We start from the raw sequence: 21,450 nt of genomic DNA on the forward strand, positions 1-21,450 counted from the left end.
CTGGGAAAATGTGTAAAAAACAATGTCATAAGAATTCTACCCTACCAGTTCTACAGTGTTTCATAAAAACCATACTATTGCATCTTCTTATGCATTTATCTGTCTTTCCCTTTTCTGAGGCAGCAGAATCCATACCTGTATTGCTCAACAGATACCTATATTTCCCTTACTTATGTGTCACCACAAAAGCCTTACTTAAAAAATAAGTATTAAAATTACATATTAAAACACCTGCACAAACCTGAATTTTCTTTTTACAGTTTTCTTAAACATACTTCCCCTCCAGTCCTGGAAGGGGATTGTTAATGACTCACTCTTTCAAATTTATATCTATCATAGCTCTCATCACTTCTCATCTTGTTGTCACTAAGAATATTTAACAGTCCAACTAAAACCTAAAGTTTTAGTTTTAAACTAAAAAGGGTGAAGGTTAAAGTAGAAAAGACATTTAACACTTCTGCCTTCCCAGCCCCAGTGGTGGCTAAATTGGTTTCTTTCCTTTGGGCACCCATAGAAATATTTTCATGTTCATACTCCTACAACTAACATATTGTTTTCTTATACCATATACATTTTTATACCTGCTAATTGTTCAGGAAAAAGGCTCAGAGTATCTTCAGAAAGCTATGTTGAAATAGATTTACCTTAACAGGTAAAAAAAAAAAAAAGTCACAGAAGAGCAGAAGGCAACATTCTCAGCTTCAGGACTTCTATTTATCAATCACCCATGCAGAAAGCTTGCTGTTCAGACGAAAAGAGCTGAGCCCCTGGATTCCCATTTGTCACAATTACCATGAAAAGCTGAAGAGGCTTAACCTGGCCTAGTAGGAACGCAATTGAATCCAGCAGCTCCTAAGCATGTAAATCATCAAGAGCAGGCATCTCTGACCCACAGCTTTTATCCAGAGATGCCCCAAGGCAAACACTGCTGTATGACAGGCTAGGAACAAAGTCCCTTAAATCTCCTCTTTTCCTCCAGAAGAGCCTTACTCCTGATAGGGCTGGCATCAAGCCCAAAAGACTTATAAGGTTTTACTTTGTTTCTGAGTTTGGTTTGGTTTTTGTCTTATTTTTGGTTTTTTCCTTCTTTTTTTCCTCCCCCTCCCTCACTGCTTTATTCTTCTCCTGGTTGTGTAAGCAGTTTTGAATGCTCTAACTCACATGAGTAAAGGCTTCTGGAGAAGGGAAGATTACACAGATTATTTAATGAGAGTCAGACTCATGCTCCCCATGTTCCCTCCTTCTAGCTTCACAATCCCTCGTTCTTGGCAAGCTCCAAACAACCACCTATCCCTGCATCTCATCTATCGCGTGTACTAGCTGTCTTTGTTCTTGACCAGATCCCCTCTCTGAACAGATGTCACCAGTCCCAGATGCCTGCTCAGTTACTTTGTTCCCTGTTTCTGTTTTCTGCAGAAGAAGGGAGGTAAAATTAGACAGTTCAAACACCAAACCAGAATACTCTGAGTCACAAACACACAAGCTTTCCTGCTATATGACACTTTAATACACTTTTTTGTTCCTCTTACTAGACATCAACTGACATGGCTGTGAGGGATTATTATTACCTTCATTTATGCAGGCAGAGAAACTAAGGAAATGATGCTTCACATCATTCCTTCAAGGGAGCCTAGAAGTTCTGACACTCCCACCTACTTCAATGGGAATATAGATTAGCGCAGCACTGAGTGCCTTTGAAAACCCTATCCCACATTTCTGCCTCAAAGCAACTCAAAACCTAACTCCCAGGCTCCTTTTAGTCAGTAAACACTGCATTTGTTTCTAGGAAGTTATAAACACAGCATTTTGCAAAACAACTGTGAGAAATCTCTGGAAAAATAAAAAAAAATATAAAAATGCATAGAGCCACTGCACTCTAGTTAATACCAGTGTGGACTTTAAGCCATTTCCCATAAAATACATGAAAGGGCAAAAAAGCATAAAGCTGCAGCTGCTGATCTGCTCAACACATCTAATGCAATATGCAGTCTTTTCCAGAAATGGAAATCAATTATGCCTGGAATTATTGATGTAGAGGCAATATGTAAATATGCAGAACTGCCAGCCCTGGAGTGAACAGAATGCATGCTTCTCAGTGGATTACTGCTGAGACATTTTTACAGCATTGGTTCCTATGGAAGTTCCTATGGAACTTCCTGGAAGTTTGAGTAAATATGTTTACATAGTAATTTCAAATGCAAAAACCATTTTAAGTTACTGTCATAACACACAATGATACAGTGTTTCACAAAGTGTCAGATCACCAAAAATATTGCAGTATATGTCCCCCTTATATGTTAGAGGTGGAGCCTGACACTACTTTGAAAATCCAAAATCTTTCTGGAGCTCCAGACAGCTACATCTCTGCTCTTGGTACCTTATAACACTTGAGTTCCTGCAATACTGATAAGCTTTCCCTAAATAATATCAAACAAACATACTATGGTTTACAACAACACATTGCTATATTAGCAGTGCAGTCAGATGAAATAAATGGAGATGAGTGACTTAGTTAATCATCATCTTACTGCACTTCAAAATGAGAACAAGCTGCTCAGTGAAACTTGGGCAAGTATTACCACTGATTCTGACAGTTTTTAAATGCCTAAATAACCTAGGAGTGTAAGTCCCTAAAATTGCAGAAGTGCTAGGCTGCTTAGTCATTCAGGCACTCCTGAAAACTTTCTCAGGTCCGAGGTCAGTCAGCTGAAACCTGTCACAGCCAACATCAAGTTCAGCTCTAACCTATGATTGTTTCTAATAAAGTTACAGGATTTTTCTAATAGAGCCATGAATTGGGTTGGTTCCATTTAATCTTCTAGGTTAGAAAGATCAAAGCCAGCAAACAACTTTTCTGTTCATCATGGTAGCAGATGGCACAAACAATCAAACTGGCATGAAAATGTTATGAGAACTGCTGTGGTGACATTTTTATCATCAGTTATGACAGAGATGGCTGTAAGAGAATGGAGGGCATAGGTGACAGATCAAACATTGGAGCTCTGTGCAACATCTCAAAATTAATGGAGCCTATTAGCACACAGGTGACCAAGAACAAATTCAAACCTGTCAGAGGCTGTGTGCACGGCTTCATACAAATCACGTACATATGTACATGCTCTGTGGAAAAAAGTAGAAAACCCCCTCTACACACCATATCTACACACATGGTATTTTACCATTAAATTTCCTGCCTCTTTGAAGTTCTGAGGATCAAGCTGCCAAATTGGAGAAGGCACCAGACTGTATATCAAATAAAGTTGATTGAAGAAGATATTGCCTTCTGCTTTTGGAAGAGTCTGCTTATCATTTAAGTTTGTTTTTCTTTTTTATTCTCCTGACATTGATAAGCATTGATGAAACCAAAACAATACTGGCAGATATGAATCACAGTTATGAGAATTATATACTTCTGGCATGCACAGGTATGCACAGCATACCTGTTGTTCCAAGCTACAGCAACACAACTGCTGTATCAGCTTGGGCTCTGCAGAATATCTCCCAAGCTGTGTTATGCATCCTAAGGTTCAACACTGTGAAGATTGCTTCCTGTTGAGGATTAATTTGCCCCTGGACTGCTTCTCAGTGATCACAGCTCCTAATTTTGTCTGGGTGCCAGAAAGAGGTGACCAAAACTGTCAGCATTTTCTCAGCCTTTGCAATCACGTGTTTGGGTCAGGTACAACTCCTCACCATTTTTCCTCAATGTGTACATATATATTTATGTACTTACAGAGATAGATAAAAAAAACCCCAAACTCACACAGAATATACTAAAAGGCAGACACTGTCTTGCACAGTAGCTCAGGAGACTACTCCATGCTTTTTACAGGATGTTGTTTGTCATCCTTCACTGTCATTTTAATTAACATTTAGCTGTTCAGCACAGCTGTTGAACACAGGGAAAAACCAGTCCCTCTACACTTAAGTTTGCCCATTCCATCCGTGCATCCTGTGGGATGACAGGAAAATCCAGGTTACACCTCTCCTCTGGAAGCCCCTAGCCCAGCGCAGAGCTAAATTCATAGCCACAGGTGTTCCAGGCTTATTCCAATGGCTTCTAGACACCTCCAAGGGAGTAGATTCCACCATATTTCTGCTTAAGACCAGTCTCATAATGAAGTATGTTTCCTCAAGTGTAGGCAGAGAGTTTTACTTGCTGCTTTTGCAGCTGCTGCATCCCAGCCTCAGCTATGTGCCCAGAGAAATTTCATGCTTGCTTTCTAACAACCTTATTTTAAACAGCTGAAAGCAATTTTCCTTAGGTACCCTTTCCCAGGCTAAACAAGCCCCGCTTCCTCAGTCATAGGCAAATAAGTTGAGTTGGGGAAAATGAACTTAATTTATTGCCAATTAAAAGAAATATTTAACTACTGAGTTGATTAGTGAGAAAGAAAGAGGCAAACTTTGAAACAGCTTTCCTTTCCTTGTTCCCAAGGCCTGGCTTCTCTCCAGACTGCAGTGCATAGGGATGCAGTCAGTTTGTAAAGGCTTGCCTGTGACACTCTCCCTCCCCGACACTTCCCTCTGCTCCGGTGTGGGAACCTTTCCCAGTGCTGCAGAGGAATCCTTCGCCTCCAGCCTCAGTCTTCCCCCAGGTTTCCTCCTGTCAGGCATTTTTCTCCTTTCTCACACACACTTGCTCTGAGGAACAGTATGTTGGCTGCAGGGTTCAGTTGTGCCCTGTGGTGCATGGGTTGGAGGCAACTGGAACCATCTGTGTCCTGCATAGGGCAGCCCCCCACTGCCAGCACCTCACCACAGACACCCAGCAGAGCCATGGAATTAGATGTTCCTAACTCAATCCTCTTGTTCTGCAGATGGAAGGCATCAGCATGATGCTGCCAGGAAAGATTAGGGGGAAGACACCATTGCATGTCTTGGGCTTTATTGTGTCCTTCACTGCTAAGTTGCCTGCTCCTTTCAGAGTTTTAACTTCATAAACTGTTTATTCTCCTTCATCTTAATTATCTGCTTCTGGTACACTTTGAAAAAAGGAGAGTTAAGAACTCTAAGCTGTGTCTGGCCATCCAGGCAACAGAGGTGAGCTTTACTAAAAACAAAATAGGAATCAAAATTCATACTATTACCTCTGAAATTTAAATAAATACTGGAAGAGCTTGAAGTCATGTAGTGACATTGATTTCAGATAAAAACCAGAAGGTGATGCTTAATACTAGCATAATAATTACAGTTAGTATACATTAGCAGTGCTTCTCAGCATGGAAGACATCTGGCCAAATCCTGCCTACCTGATGGCTTGGGTAGCTTGCCAGGAGGCAGAGAGATTGCCTCTGATTTGTATACACTGGGAAAAAATTGGTGAATCAGCTTGCATTAAAAGCAGGCTTCAGCTAGAGCCATATCTTCAGCTGTGTGAAGCTGCCAGCAGTTACTCTCAGTACTCATTAGGAAATTACTTTCCCTGGGACTGTGGACCTTGCAGACCTGCAGCTTACACCTACTGCCTTCATGAGACCATGATGAGAGCTGCACCCTCCCCCTCCAGTGCCCATGTTTTCAGAGGGTGTTCAGTAACTGGGGAGGACTGCTGCGAACACACAAGAGCTAGAAATAATTTATTACCATAAAAAGAACCCCAAACAAACCCAAGCATAGAAAACTCAGTCCATTTTCTTTACAAGATGAAAAAACATAGGGTAACTTAATTGCTGTGGTTAAATTTTGACATGAGAAGAAAATGCAGTTAGTGAACGGCTCTTAAACCTAGCTGGTGGAAGGAAAATTAAAGGACTAGAAACTAGAGTCAGATATATAGGAGTCAAAAATAGAATGGTTCTAGTATCAACAGGGATTTAGCAGCACCCAAACATGGTTAAAGCCATTATAAAGTCTGATAATTGCTTTTGACCTTAAAAATCAATGCATCTATACAGACATCAGCTAAGGCCTCTGTACATTTTGACTCAATACCGAGCAAAAAACCACATCACTTTTTGTTGCCAAAACCTGAGCCGCAACAAGCCTTCTAATTAACCATCGCCCACAACCATCCTAACACATACTTATCTCAAATTATACACACAAATTTCTTCTACAGCTGAAGTACAATTCAAGACTGTTCATATAAAGTAACTTAAAAGGTTCACTAGTGAAACAAATGAAAAGAATTCTGCCCAGCAGGATCCTACAAAGCATTTATTAAAGACAGAACAAATACAAATGAGACAATGAATTAAGCAAAAAAGCAATCACGTTCTCTGAACACAAAGCCATGATCCTGTTCAGCCCCTGCACAATGGGATCAGCCACAATAAGACTGCCCACTCATTTCAGTCCAAGTGTTTACTGATGAGCAATGGAAGCTTCATGTGTTTCCTTGGCTTTCTACAGTGGCAAGTGATCTTTCCCTAAGAAAAATTAGGAGCCAAGCTCCTTATCAAAAAATGGTATGTTCTAGGCAGAAATTATCATCATCCCTGGCTGCAGAGTATGGCAAAAATATTTGGAAAATATGTTCCTACCCTAAATTCTGATCATGAAATGCAAGTCCCATTTGATGACTGTGTGAGATTTCATGAAGATTTTACTAGTTGAAGACAGGGGCAGTCAATAAGGTTGGAAAACAAAAATCTAGTGATAGCCTTTAATCTCTATCCATTTATAGATCAAGGGCAGGTGGATTCATTATAGCCAATACTGTAATGAGCTTTTTTTCTTTAGCTTTAATGTTACATTGAATTTTACACCATTATACTCAATGTCACTCTTAAATTTTCAGTACCTTTAAGATGAGTTACCACAAAGAAATGCCCACAATCTCCTTGAGCATCCTTACAGGAATGATCACTCCTGTCATGTCATACCAGGAAAACTGGCAAACGTTCAACTGTTTTTCAAACACTTACCAACCAACCTTGTGGAGGCTTTTCCCATCCCAAAGCATCCACAAGTTTCTCCAGATGGAGGAATTTTGATTAATGTTGTGTTGTGCTAGAGACAGTTCAGTATAGTATTGATACAATATTGATAGCATAGTCTTTATGATACTTTGATTAATGAATTTAAGTTTGGTGTGTGTTGGGTTCTCTATACCTTTTTTGTGTTTGTTTCTTTAGCTTTAAAAAAAAAAAAATTGCTTCTCTCTTTACAACTCAGCTTTGAAAGGTTCTGGAGGTTTCGTCTGAAATACAATAAAGGATTTTTCCACAGTTAAATGCAGTAAGCATTTTCTTTAACATAAGTGGGAGTTACAGAGATCAGCAGTTCCTATATAGTAACCAGAGAATGATATTCAACAGCAGAACCCACTTGTACATCACTTACTGCCCAGCTCAGTGATCTGGGAACACGAGCAGTGGTTATGCTATGAGTGTCATGACAGCCTGAATTCCATGCTCTAAAACAGGAAGCCATTTACAGAAAGTTTTGTGAGGTAAACTACTAGCAAACTACAGCAGAGCTTTCTGCACTGATTACTTGCAGAAAAAATAGGGCAGTCAGAGGTTGTTTACTCTCTGTTGGGCTTGTCTTTTCACCAGGTGATACAGGACAAGTAGCCAACAAAATATTAATAAACAGCTTCATGTTTAAGACTGGATGCAGGGAGACACTTTTAAAACTGGGTGTGCTCTGTTCAACACTAGTGTATCAGTCCTGCCCCATGGGATATTTATTACGTGCTGGCTCTGGGCCAAGAACCCTGCACGGCATTATCCTGCTGGCAAAGGCGCCTCCGCAGGGCCACATCATCCTTCCACTTTATTTGAAAGTTGCGAGCAGTCACCAAATGACAAGCAAAGAGAGAGAGGCAGCAGTACAGTGTTCAGTTAGCAGTGCACAGGAATGTGTGGAAAATTGCATTTGTTCACGGGTGCTCAAGTGCCTACTGAAGACATGCCTGTATGATGCGACCACACTCTGCTCTCCCTGGTACTTCTTTCATTCAGAGACAACACCAACTCCTAAAAGCTGTGACTGTTAGCAGAACAAAACATTTGTTTTCCTCTAGCCAACCTCCATGGAGTGTCTCAGGCAGCCCATACCTCTGTGCACACAACACGTAGTTCAGCAGCAGTCTTAAAATAAATCTGCGCAAATACCTGCAAAAGCTCAGAGAAAGAACACGGGCTCAGTCACAGCTCAGCAACATAACTGTCCAAGGAGAAAATATTTCCCTTTGACTTAAAAAGCTTCACTGACAAGTTTTTTATTGAAAAAATATATACCATTAGACACCACTGTACTACACTATACTGTTAGACACCACCACAGCATTCGGATGACTGCCCTGGATAGAAGTTTTCTAGTGACACTGACAGTGCAGCTTCTGCCTCCTATTTAACAGGTTAAAAATGAGAGCAAATACATTTTAGAAATAGCTGTAGAAAAAGACAAGTATAAATTTGAATGGGTGAGCAGCTTGTGAAAAAAACTCAGTTCAAGTTGGGACAGGACAAGGACAAAATCACCAAGATGAAAAAATGATACTTAAATATCTGAACTGGGCAACAATTGTCATACATAAACTCTCCATATAGCTAGATAACAATGAAAAAAAAACAACAAAACCAGCCAACACTAAAATTCTCAATAAGCAAGAGAAACACATTCAAACTTAAAAATTATAGCTAATTTTCCCCCTTTCCTACACAAACCATACAAGATCCATCATATTAGAAGCACTTCATCTGCCCAACCTGCAGTATAAGGAGTTACTCCTACAGACTTGCTTCCACAGAACACTTATGTTATGAATATTTAGCAGAGCACTTTGCATCATATTTTTATCCTCTCTGAATCAAGCTTTAAGTCAACATCAGTTAACCTGACTTTTATGGCCAGGGAGAAAAAAAAAATATTACAGAAAAATTTTGATAAACTAGTGCAAAGAGTCAAGCTACACATACAAGACTAGAGAAGTTCTGAAAAGATAATTTATTTTGTATAAGTATCCTTGGATCACCAGATGTGAGAGCTAGGCAGCACAGCTGATAACCTTACATTGCAACTTTGCTAAATCCTGGTTACATTCCACGAAAAATCAATTGAACAAAGCTGTGTTGATGCATGATCATGCATGTTGCTGGTCTACATGCAAACCATGTAAAAATGCACCCAAGACCAAACACTTTGTTGGGCTGAGACCCTTTTGGGGAACGCTGAGGTTGGCTTTCCCTTCAAGCTCCAGACCAAGGATGCTGGTGCCCTCTTCTGGTCCTGTCCTTCGGGGACATCAGGATACAGTGTCTGGTTCAACCCAAAGCTCAAGGTCCTTTCCTGCGCGGCTGAAGCCAACTGTGCCTCTTCAGTAACCAGAGGTGACAGTACACCACGTACTGGGACAGGTGTGCTCTTGGAAAGCGTGTGCTGTGCACGTGCTTCAGAGTGAACCTGCTTCTGCCACCTCAATGCCTCACTCCACTGTCACGCTGGAACAGCACAGCTGCTGCTGCTCATCTGCACTGTTTCCCCATACATTTCGTTAATGCTCAGATATTTCTATCCTTTTTATGAGGGGGGAAAAAAAATAAAAATAACCAAGTGGATTATTCTGTTTTGAGATACATGTCGCTATAATGTCTGCCTGAACAGGGACGGAGTTTACATTACTCTGCTGTAAGTTCACGTCATCTGTTGGATGCTGTGGGGTCTAGCGCCCTCTCTTACTTTTTCAAGTAATTTACACATCAAAACACAAACAACAGTAAACAAGCAGAAAAAGCAGCTTGGCTGCAGATGGCAGAGGGAGGTGACTGTTTCTTGCCAGAACTCAATGCTTCATCATGAGCCTGGTTTTTCAGCACTTAGCTCTAGTAAGACTCTTCTGTGTTCAAATAGAGATCATCTGAAAAACAAGGACTTCTTTAGGGTTTAACTAAGTATTTACTGGTATCAATGGCAGGGAGACTTGGTCATTCTGGACACATTGATAAGACAAAAGAGGGGCAGACTGCAAGCACAAGCTCTGAGCACAGACAGTCACACAGCCTGTTAGATCACACTCAGTATTTTGTCCTGCTCCAAAAGCACTCTTTAAGACAAATCTACTTAAAAAACTAGCCAGCCCTAAGAATCACGGAAACAAGCCAAATGGAGACAAACATTTGGCCAGGAACCAGTCCTTGCTCAATCCACAATTATTTTTCAGTACCAGCACAGCCTAACTAGGCAAGCGTTGTACAAAACTCCAAGACAGAAACATAAATTTAGCACCTTCAGAGAGATTAGGGGCAGGACTTCTTGGTCTCTCTTGTCCCAGACACAAGTTAATTTGATGCAGGTAGGCATGTACTTTAGGATTAACTCTATCATGTGGTCAGTATCTGTCTGTAGGCTGTCCTGTAAGTTTGTCTGAAGTTTCTCTTCAATGTTTGCAGGGCTGCCATCTACAGTGACAAACCACAAGGAGTGCACAGAAGAGCTGTGACCGGGTATATTACTTGTCACACAGTTTTATGCCTTATCCACTGCTTCTCTACATCTCTGCAGTGCACATTCTCCATGAACTTGTTGTCAGGGATGTTCATTATGGACACTTCATGCAAAAAAAAAAAAAAATTTTTTGCATTTTAAGTAGATGCAATATAAACAAGCATCCAAGAGAAAGTCAGAGCCTGCCATACAAGAGAACTATGGAACTGAAAATAAGTATTCAGTGCATTTCTTGTCTTATGCAATGGGAAAACACATACATCTACTATAAACACTATAGGACCCAAGAAACTTCAGAAGAGTCAGCTTGAGAGCTCTAGAATATCTGAGTAGTAGGGGATGGGTCTGTACTGCCTCCAGTTCACATCTGTCTAGCACAGTCTGCTTAGTTCTTTAGTATAGGAAGATGATCTTGCTCTGGAAAAGCAGGCACTGAGGAAAATTGCAAGATAAAAAGCTTAAACCCAGGAAGAAATCACTGATGTTGCTGGCTTGTTTCTCATGCCTAAGAGCAGCCCCACTAGCTGCACCCACCTCAGTGATCAGAGCCAATTTGAGTCATTTGTAGAATTGATGACAAGCAGGTATGCATACAGACTAATCACACAGCCAGATTTCCCAGCAAGGCAGACAACCTTCTGCAGCTTAACTGTTCTGAACACAATTAAAGCATTCTCTCTAAATACCTAATTACCTTTCAGACATCCTTAACTCACCCCAGAGAAGAGGAAAACAAAGGCAGACCATAACTTTTAAGCCACTACTTTCCCATAAAGTATCAAGTTACACTTATCCCTTTTAATCTAAAGGGAACAGTGGATCCACAATACATCTCCAGTTATAAGGACAGCTTTCTCAAGACACCAAGATGGCTAAAATATTGTTAGAAATTATTGGTTAAAAATGTTAACTACAACACAGAAAAACACTATCATACAGCCAAGTCTCTTGAAAGTCACAGCACAGTAACATGGAAATTGCTAGAATAAGATTAGGGATGTTTGCATTTGTTCTAATACCAGTGTTAAAGACCTCTTGAACTGAACATCATGGGTCAAAGGTAAAATCCTCAACAACTCTCAGTTCCAATCTACTCCACTAGGAGTACTAAGTGATCCCTCAAAGCTCCTTGGATGTGCTCAGCCTGCTGTTTCACCAATGGGTTTTGTCCCTGGAAATTTTAACTGAAAGAAGGTACTGTGACCTGCATAGAAGCCAGTATTCAGCCTTTGAAATACACATGCTGACCTTCAACAGACTAACCTTCACAGCAGAGATAACTGAGCATGATCATCCTTGGCATTTCCAAAACTACCACAGCTGAAATATTTCCCAAAAAAAATTGTCATTATCTTATCTCAAAAGTTCCATACCTTCTCAGTAATTTCTTATGGGCAGCTCCTCACAGTGCTGACTCCTTCTTCCTCACAGCACAGCCAACAACCTCCAACACACCTCTTGACGCGCTAACCCACTCTTTTATAGCAGTCATCTTTTTTGGACACAGCTGTGGCCTATTAAGGGCAGGCCTGTTCCTAATCTTTGGTAATTAGTACAGCTGCAGCTCCTCAGGGGTGAGATTGTCTTTTGCACTCTATTCTCTTACATTCTATCCCGACACAAAAAATAACCCCAAATAAACAAACAAAAAAAAAAACCCCAAAAAACAAAAACAAAACAAACAAAAAAAAAACCCAAAAAACAAACAAACAAACAAAAAAAAGGGTTTCATTTGTGGCCATGGTCTACAAGCCACTAAGGATGGTGGTCAAGATTAAGCTTTAATGCTGATTGCCTTTTATTTCTTTTCCATGATATGGTGTCTTCAAAAGGTCTGGTTCTGTTTCAAGGATCACACAAGGCTGTGAGCTTTATACCTCTTAGCATAGGCACTACATCAATAAAAACTTAAAGCTTCGTTTTGGGTTGCTTTCATCTCCCTCTTTATAAATCCATCTTCCCATATACTTGATTTTCAGTACAACCTTTAGTACTCCTACATGTTTTTGCATCTGTATTCAAGTACTTCATCTATTAAAACAGTATTATTTCACCTTCATTACCACTTTATGCCCAACTGCAGCATCTTTCATCCCTTGATCTTAGGTATCATCTGCAGAGAACAGCCCACAAGGGGTAAGCCAAAGTGTGATGATTCACATTGAAGGAGAGAGGAGATAGCACTCAATTTCCACCTTGGAAGAGTCAAGGCTCACTCCTACAACAGCAGTAAGTCTTTTTTCCTTGCTCTGAATGAGACAAATTCAACAAAATGAAGTGAGATTAGAGCAGGAACTTTCAAAATTGCATTATTACAGATCTCAGATGAGATCACTTCAAGATGAGTTTCTTGTATCTTACAAATTAAAATTTAATCCATCTTGCCCAAACTCATTATTAGCATTCAGACTGCAGCATTATGCGATTCTTCACCTTAACTACTTTTTTTTTACCCTTTTTAGCCTTGGACTGAAACAGTATTTAAGTCAAAAGCTGAGATGAAAAATAATTACAAAACAAGAAAGCAGATGAAGTACAGTCTTCACATATTATAGCTTAAAAAAAAAGCCAAAAAGCCCCAGGTATATTTGTATACTAAAGAAATGAAGCTCTGAGAATGTGAAGTGAAACTGCTGCAATAGCCTTGCAGTTATAAGTTAAATTTAAGAAAGTAAAACAGAACAGAATGTGGCTTCTAGAAAGACTCCAGATGTTAAAACACTTAGTAAATTCAGACTCTTACTTTGTTAGATGCACCAAATCTATTGGCCCAGGAACATGAGGCATGACTGTGGTTATAGACTGTTTATAAAAACAAAAACTCATCTCTTCCCCATTACTGCTGCAGCATGACACACTAATCTTTAGTCTCCTGTAGCACAAGGAAAACATTCCTGCACTTGGAGACATTCATTTCTGCTTTGAAAATATGCAACACTACAGTTAGCTGCAGTTCAGTGAGCACAGTTACTTACAGGTAGAATCTTATTAACATGGGGTTTCAGAATATCTTGTGTTCAGCCTGAAACACCAAACAAGCTGGTACTCAAAAGCTGAGCAGACTTAGCAACAGTTGCTCAGGGCACTCACCACTTCCTTGTGAAACAAGCAACCAAGAGTTGCCTGTTGTAGGTAGGTGCCACTGGCACAGCTTTGCATTGAGAAACACTCTTTAAAGAAGCTGACTGCAGGCAGGAGTGAAGTTCATAGCCCACCTTTAGGACATATATCCACAAGCCATGAAATTCAGTGCATGAACAAAATCTATGGATTGAGGCCCCATCACAAAATGAATGCTGCAGACATGAGCATGGGATATCTGGTCACTTCACTGTCCATTATCATAAACATATCAAGACAAATTCACTCTACTGATCAGAAAGTACTTGAAGCAAGAGACCAAGAACTAGACTGAAACTACAGCACAAGACTGTGCTAGACTGAAATTAAATACTCTCCCTTAAAGGGTGTTTACTTTGAGACAAGTGAAGCGGTCACGACCACTACCTCCACTTCAGAGAAATACAAGAATTTGCATTACTAGAAAGATCCATCAGGCCACACAGGGAGGAATTAAGGGAAAGGAAGTCTTACATACATTGAGGGAATGCCAAAGCTAAAAGCCTCATCACACATATTGGCATAATCAGGTTGTAAAATTAAAATAAGAGGCTTGTTAGCTGCTACTTAATATGTCTACTGAATTGTGTACTGGTGTCAAGTGTTAAACCTGTTCTTGCTTGGAAACTCATAATACACTGTACAGACTGCTCTCTTAGGAAGCAGTAAGCCCTGGGAGTTTTAAACTCTTGCAGTACAAGCACACCTCAAATTTACCTTACCATTTATATGAGTGGGTTATAGTTCTCTACATGTTGACCAATATGACCAACTGATTTTTAAACTACTTTGGACAGGGGTTGTGTTTGAGAGTACAAAGTGGTGTCCTGTTTGGATGTTTGGGTTTTTTTTTTTAAAGCAATACCTAACAAATAACTGACAGTGGGACACAAAACCATGTAGCAGCTCAGGTTAAGATAGCTAATAGCTCTGTCCCATTGCTCTCCCTTCACACAGATTACCAGTGCTCTGCTGACATGAGAGGTCATCTCAGACAGGTTTGTTATAACACTCCACGCTACAAGAATGACTCAGAAGCAATCCAGTCAACTCTGCTGTTCCAGTACCTCATAGCTTTCAGCATTGCTCTCTAAAGCAGTCTGTTCAGCAGTGTATGAAAAGCTCCTAATGCTCTGCCAGCTACAATCTCCCAACTCCCTGCAGGGCAATCCCCTATTTTGTTTCCATAAAGGGAAGTTTGACTTCTATCTCAACATTGATGATCTTCTACAAACATGTTCAGAGTTCAAAGAACAATTGCATGTGGATGTTCTTGGTCTGATACGGTAAACAAGTCGCAGAAAACAGCTTCTGTTCATGCCCAAAGGATCTTATCTCATTGAAGAAAGAACAAACAGGACTACAGCAAATCACTGTGCCTACAGGGATGTCAGGTTGTGGTGGTTCAAGCTCTGCTTTATCCGCTCCAGCCAGCTTATAAATGCTTGCAGCTATTTAGTAAAAACAAAACCCACCCCACCCCCCCTCAAAAAAAAAAAAAAAAAAAAAAAAAAAAAAAAAAAACCAAAAAAAAAAAAAAAAAAAGCTATTTAGTAAAAACAAAACCCACCCCACCCCCCCTCAAAAAAAAAAAAAAAAAAAAAAAACAAAGAAACAAAACCAACAAAACAGCAAAAAAAAAATTCAAAAATTCATTCCACTCACTGTTACTGCAGGTATTAACAGAAGTCAGAAGATTCATTCAAGTAGAGTGTAATAAGACATTTATTAAAAGTGCTTTCAGTTATGTTAACAGCTATAATCTAATACCTATTTTTAAAAAGGCATCTCATTAAAAAATATTAGCTTAAAAACCATTCTGATCACTGTGGTTACAGACACATGACCCGCAGTGCTCTATGAAATGTTAGACCAGCTTTGTTGATTGGGATACAGTAATCTTCAAGTCCAGGATCCACAGTGTCTAGTGTAGAGGAAGAACTGCTGGGAGCTCCAGAAGAGACACCTGCAGGTACCTGGAATAGAAATGAAGTGACTACAGACATGGCCTTCAGATTTGTCAAATGAACTATCACCTGATTGTGCAATGCAGTGGATAAGAAAAGCATCATCCTGCAACTCTGCAGACAAAGTTGTTATCCAATGCATCTGCATACTTATAGATTAATCACTTTTCTGATCAGTAAGGTTTTCTCCTCAAGGGGCTGATGGAGGCTCCTCTTTCAGAACTACAAGCTGACAACTATGAGAGAGCTACATCAGCCACAGCCCAAGCTGGAAAACCAGAGTCATCCTGTGCTTACAGCTATCCAAGACACTGGCATACTGGTTACTTACTTTGGGTGCTTATACTTCTGCTTAATAGCTTGCAGCTGGCAATGGGATGCATCAAGGCATGCTTTGTGCAGGTCAGTCAGGCAAGGCGCTATCTCACTTAAGGAATATCCAGAAAATGCAGCAAGTGTTTCTGGCTGGTCGGATGAGAAAAAACAGTGTTACTCTATTGTAGCCAGCAGTCATCTAGAAGATGGGTTTCTCACGGAAGCAGAAACTCTTTCCAGTACATCAGAGCTCAGTCTAGATTCTTTAAGCATGAAAAAGATTCAATTGTATTGTGCCATCAGTTTCACTCTAGGTCTTCCTTGGTGCCATGAAGTCTGACAAGCTCCTTCTGCTCTAAGCATGTGCATCCATTACATCTCTTCTGGATCTTACTCTGCATTAAAGCTATTCCTCCAACATACAGCTGGAAGTTCTACCAAGGCTTGTGGTAAAGCAGCCACAATTACACAGTAGTATAATCACTCAAGTAGACAAAGTCAGTTCTCCCCTTTCTCCCAGAACTGAATTGGACCCTGAATTGTATCTGGGGGTGCAGTTTTGGACATTTTGAAGCCTTTGGTACAGCCTTGACGTAAGTGAACAAGACAGTAAAATCCCTTCCGTTTCAGAGAAGAGGCACAATATTTCAGGCTTACTGAACAGTCATTTATCAGGTAGTCTCATTAACTCAAGAACAGCTACTCATCCTAGGATTTCAGCCTTCTGAACAATATACTTTGTAGCTACTCCTCCTCCTTCTCAGCTCAGTTCTAACAATAACAAAATGCTTGAGCTATTTATTAACACAGTTGTTGTTCTTACCCAGAAAGATCTGTTCACTGTATAGTTTGCTAAACAGTAAGCTGCTGCAGCAATTTGTGAAGGAAGGTACTTCAGAAGAGGATCAACCTGAAGGAGACTCAGCTCTGCAAGATACTGAACAAGAAAACCCAAAATTTTCAAAAAAGAATCAACCTAGTTGGTACAATCAGTTCAATACTGCAAGTATTAAAGTTCAGCAATGATCTCAGTATGATGCACAAAAGCATAAACTACAAATCTAGTGAGAAGAATTAGCATTCCAGTCCCGTTTTTATTACAGAAGGTCCTTTATCATGTTTCAGGGGGGGACAGAAAGACCTCATTTTGCTAAAGCTTAACCCATCTACTCTAATCTGAAGTTCTGGTTCCATCATCAGATCTGATTTGATTTTAGAGGTAGAGACTCAGAAAAGTCAAGTTGCATGAAACTGACAGACACACTCTTCCCATCTGCTAAGGCTCTTGTTTATATAGGTAGATCCCACCAGGACATAAGGGATAAATGGACAGCTCTAAGAAGCACAGAATGGGCTCTGGTGGAGTAGAATCATTGTACAATCCTACACCCTTTGCAGAGAAGCAGGTGGTCAGATGTTTTATTGTAATGTTGTTGTTTCTAAGCATGGTTGCCTACTCCAGGCAACTCCTATGCAGCTATGCAGGTATATTCTGTGTCATTGTGGAGCAATACGCAGTAGCACCAATCCAGGACACACTTGCTACACAGGCACTGTTAAAAAAAAACACTAGATTTTTACCACCTAATTGCCTGGTCAGTGAATTATCCCTGATCAGACAAGACAGGCCAAACCTAGGATTTCCATGAGGCATCTACCCAGAAGTCTCGGCACACAAGCCACCACTATGAAACATGCAATTTTAGGCCTGTTGCAGAGACAGCTTCATGAAGTGCAAGTAGTTCTCCTCTAAGGATCACTTCTTCCCCCTCAGTCCCAGAGGACAGATAGTCCATACCCTTGCAAAGTTCTCTGTCCTCATACAGATTCCACGCCTCTGAATATACTGAAGGAGGAACTGGTTGATGGTTGGGGTTGTTAGGTCAAAACCCAGCACTTTGAGAAGCAAGTGTTCCATTCTTAGCAGCTGCTTCTTTGTGTAGGTATCATCTGTTATATAGACAAATTCATCCACATCTGGTGGGTAGATCTCTTCGTACTTCCTAAAAAAGGGATATATTGAAGCCACATTGTCAGCTTTGAAGTTATAATAAAATAAATCTTAATGCTATATCCACATCAGGATGAGAACATGACATTACTAAAACTTGTGGAAAGCTCTAATTTTACTTGTTCCTCCAGGCTAGCTAACAATTTAGTTTCAAACTTGAGCAAATATAGAGGAACTCTGAGTCATCAGCCTAGACAGACATACACTCACATTGTTAGCTCTTAACAGCAAGCTTTCGGTGGGCAACTCTCAGTAACACAGCACACTCCAGGCAAACACCCATGCACCCCTAACCTATGGTGCTTATTCTGTTTAGTTAGAACAGTTAAAGGCCAACTGTAGATTGCAACTGAGTCCAGTTACAGCCTTACAGACTAGCAGTTTAACACTGTATTGCTTCTGCTACTGTGTTTAGGGTTACAAGTTTTCCCCACTACAGTTTTTCACATTCAACATTAAATGTTTCATTTTAGTAGTACCAAAGGAGCCCACGTTGCTAATCTTGAAACATCATGAAAAGCTACCTACTAATGCAACCTTCCTTCCTTCAAATTACATTACAAGACTAAGCCCAAAAATAGGCTTCAAATCACCAAGATTTCAGAAGATGAAACACTTACGCAGCCAGAAGAATTGCCGCTGTTCCTACAAGCTGTAACTTCCCTCTGAGAACAGACATGCAGGAAAGAAACCTGTCCAGGAAGTTCACTGCCAAGTACAGAGTCTCTGTCCGAAGTTTATATTCTTCCCCTACTTCCACCAGCCAGTCTACCAGGATAGCACGCATTCCTGTTGTGATATCTGGCTGCTTCTTCATGTAGTATGGCTTGGGCCTAAATCTTACCTGTTTGGAAAGAGTTGAAGAATCAGGATGATCACTCTGAAAAGAACCATGGATGGCTGAGCTGATGAATATGCTTTATACTTACACTAAAAGGAGCAGGGGTTGTCCTGAAATAATAACTAAAAGTACTAACTACAATTATTGTGCTAGTGGTAATTATTCCCAGCTAGTGACATCTCTAGAAAGTAGTATTTCTACACTGAAGAGACAGATTGAAGCTTCGGTGTTAGCGGGAGAATAGTAAAACACTTTCTGGACTATGGACAGGCTTTGCCATCAATTGAGCCATTCAGAAGGACCTGAAAATGAACCAATCAGATTTTCTCCCTTTGTCCCATCAGGACACTGCACTTCACTGCTCTGACACAAGAAGGTAGAAGAAACTACTGCTACAGCCAGAGAGCTATCAGTGAGATCACATCAAACTGCTTTAGCATTTTTTCAGCATTCTGCTCCCATTTGCAAGAATTCTTCATACCAAACAAGTCAAGAGATGCTCCCATCATAGCAATTAACAGGGATGCATTAATCCTGGAAGAATTTATCACTGATTATATGCTGTCTTAAGAAATTACTTTGACTGTTTACTTTCTCTTTGTAGTTCAGTGGCAGCCTTGGATCTTTGCAATATTGCATCCTACCACAGATACCTATAAGCTTCTCACAGCAACTTACTTCAGCCTCTCGGAGGTACTGATGAATGTCTTCTGCATACTCTCCCACAGCCAGAGTTACAACATCTTCCATGTGATCCTCTGGCTGGGATTGGAAGGATGTGTCCACTACCATAGGAGAGCCTAACAGGTAATAGGAAGCAGCAAGACATTTGTAAAATTAATCTCTTGACTTTCTCTTGCGAATTTTAGCTCAGAAGTATTGCCCTTCATGTAGACACAATCCAAGTTAGCTTGAAGTGTTATTTATTGTCACATAAGCTACTCACTAGCTTACAGTTCACAACTCATAACCGCCCTACATGTGGTTGTGCTATGGACACCATCTGAGTAGTAACAGGAGTTACCTGAACTCAGATCCAGCAGCCGGTGAATGCTAGATGTCATTGCACTGGTATCCAGTTCACAGTGGCTTAATTCCAGCTCTTCAGACACTTGGCAACTATAGTTTTCTTTGTCTTCTGAGTCATCTATGTAGATGGCAAATCCTTGCTTTGATGCAGCACTGATGATGCAGTTGGGCACTTCATCTTTTCTAGATGTAGTGATGGTGTTTTCAAAGCTAGAAAAGCGCTTGATAACAGCAGCACCCTGAAACAGAGCACACAGTAACACTGTGGGAGGGCAGCTCAGGAGGAAAACAGAGTGTGTCACTTGTTTTCAAAAAGAAAATCACTTTCCTTGTGTAACAGACACCAATAACAAAAGTTGATGCAAAAAGCAACCAACTACATTTGATGCCTCTGAAGTTGGTGCCACTTGTTCTGCCTTGCTGTGACAGACTCCTCACAGAAAAATTAAGAGTAGTAAAAGTCAGGAAACCAGTGGAGCAGCATCATTCTCGGTGCCTCCCACCAAGCAGAATGTGGGTGCTGCTCATTTCCAATGGGGCTGGGAAGTGCAGTCTGCTACACATTCAGTTCTGGCAAGGAGCAGTTGCAAGTACATCAAGTTAAGAAAAGTGCTCAAGCACTGCCACAGACTTAGGAAGGACTGCACTGGCAAGAAGGCACTTCAAACAGAGTTAAAAACTGAAGTTTGAATTTCTGAGCTTAAGCATTGCAACCCCTAGGACTACGTGTGACCAGGCTACAATCCTTCACACCATCTACCAGTAAGCCACCAGCTGAATTAGAGGCTTTATACAGCCAAAACCAAGAAGAGTTTGTGTACCCATACCAGCTGCTATTTTAGGTCAGAATAGTAACATTAACCCTGCCCCACCAGCAGCCTCCAGGAGGGCTCAAGGGACAGAAAAGCAGAAAAACGACACGTCATTAACTTGAACTTCTTGAAGGCTCTGGCACCCTGGAGTGATCACGGCTAACCACACACCAAAGAGACCTTTGGGTCAGTGGACAGCCCTTCCTTAAACCACCCCCTAGAGTAGTATCCCTTCCTTCCAGGATGAATTATTTACGCAGAGTACTTCCACGGGGAAACACCCGCAGGTTAGGACTGTGCGGTTACTAGCAGGGTTTCTCGGGAAACTCACGCTTAAGAACTGGAGCCCGAGTCACCTTCTCACCCCGCCACGCCAGGTCTTTGCCGGCAGCCTCGAGGCGGGTGCGTGCACCGCTCATGCCGGCGGCTGCCAGCCCAGGGCCGCGGAGCTCAGCCGGGCTCTGCGGGCAGGAGGGCGGCAGTGCTGCGGGCAGCGGGGCTCACCTGGCCGCCGGGCCGCTGCTGCTGCCCGTTCTCCGTCAGCACCCCCAGCACGGCCCGGCCGCCGCTGCTGCGGAGGGCGGCGGGGCAGGACTCCCGCCGCCCCGCACGGCTCTTCTCTCCAGTGCGATGCATCGCCCCGACGTCGGTACCTTTCGGAGGAGCGAAAAAACCCACAGAAATAAAACGAAATCGTGGTGGGGAAAGAATACTAAAAAATCCTCCGAACGACCACAAATGCGCCCCTGGCAACCCCTTCCTCCCCCCGCCCCGCAGGATGACGGGTGGCCCACCGCGCTGCCCGGCTCCGCTCGCCACCAGCCCACGGAAGGGTTCGGCCGCCCTGCGCCGCCCAGGCCGCCCGCCGGCCCTGCGTAGGCGCGGCCGCTGGAGGCGGCGGCTGTTGGCCCCGGCCGGTTGGGAGCCCGGCGGCTCAACCCCCGGCGCGCCGCCCCGCCG

General features: G+C 41.6%; 1 protein-coding gene across 1 annotated transcript; it reads right to left on the bottom strand.

Annotated features, from left to right (window-relative positions):
* Window positions 1–15,410: 15,410 nt before the first annotated feature.
* CCNA1 (cyclin A1) lies at window positions 15,411–21,126 on the bottom strand. The gene is made up of 8 exons (XM_041416060.1): window positions 20,995–21,126; window positions 19,674–19,917; window positions 19,328–19,449; window positions 18,429–18,652; window positions 17,596–17,800; window positions 16,621–16,734; window positions 15,814–15,947; window positions 15,411–15,491 (listed from the first exon to the last, which is right to left on the bottom strand). Exons 1-8 carry the CDS (start codon window positions 21,124–21,126, stop codon window positions 15,440–15,442), a joined length of 1,227 nt encoding a protein of 408 aa, XP_041271994.1. The 3' UTR covers window positions 15,411–15,439.
* Window positions 21,127–21,450: the final 324 nt, after the last annotated feature.

Source organism: Onychostruthus taczanowskii, unplaced genomic scaffold (genome assembly GCF_017590055.1).
Source record: "Onychostruthus taczanowskii isolate IOZ18803 unplaced genomic scaffold, ASM1759005v1 scaffold50, whole genome shotgun sequence".
In the NCBI taxonomy this organism is placed as follows: domain Eukaryota; kingdom Metazoa; phylum Chordata; class Aves; order Passeriformes; family Passeridae; genus Onychostruthus; species Onychostruthus taczanowskii.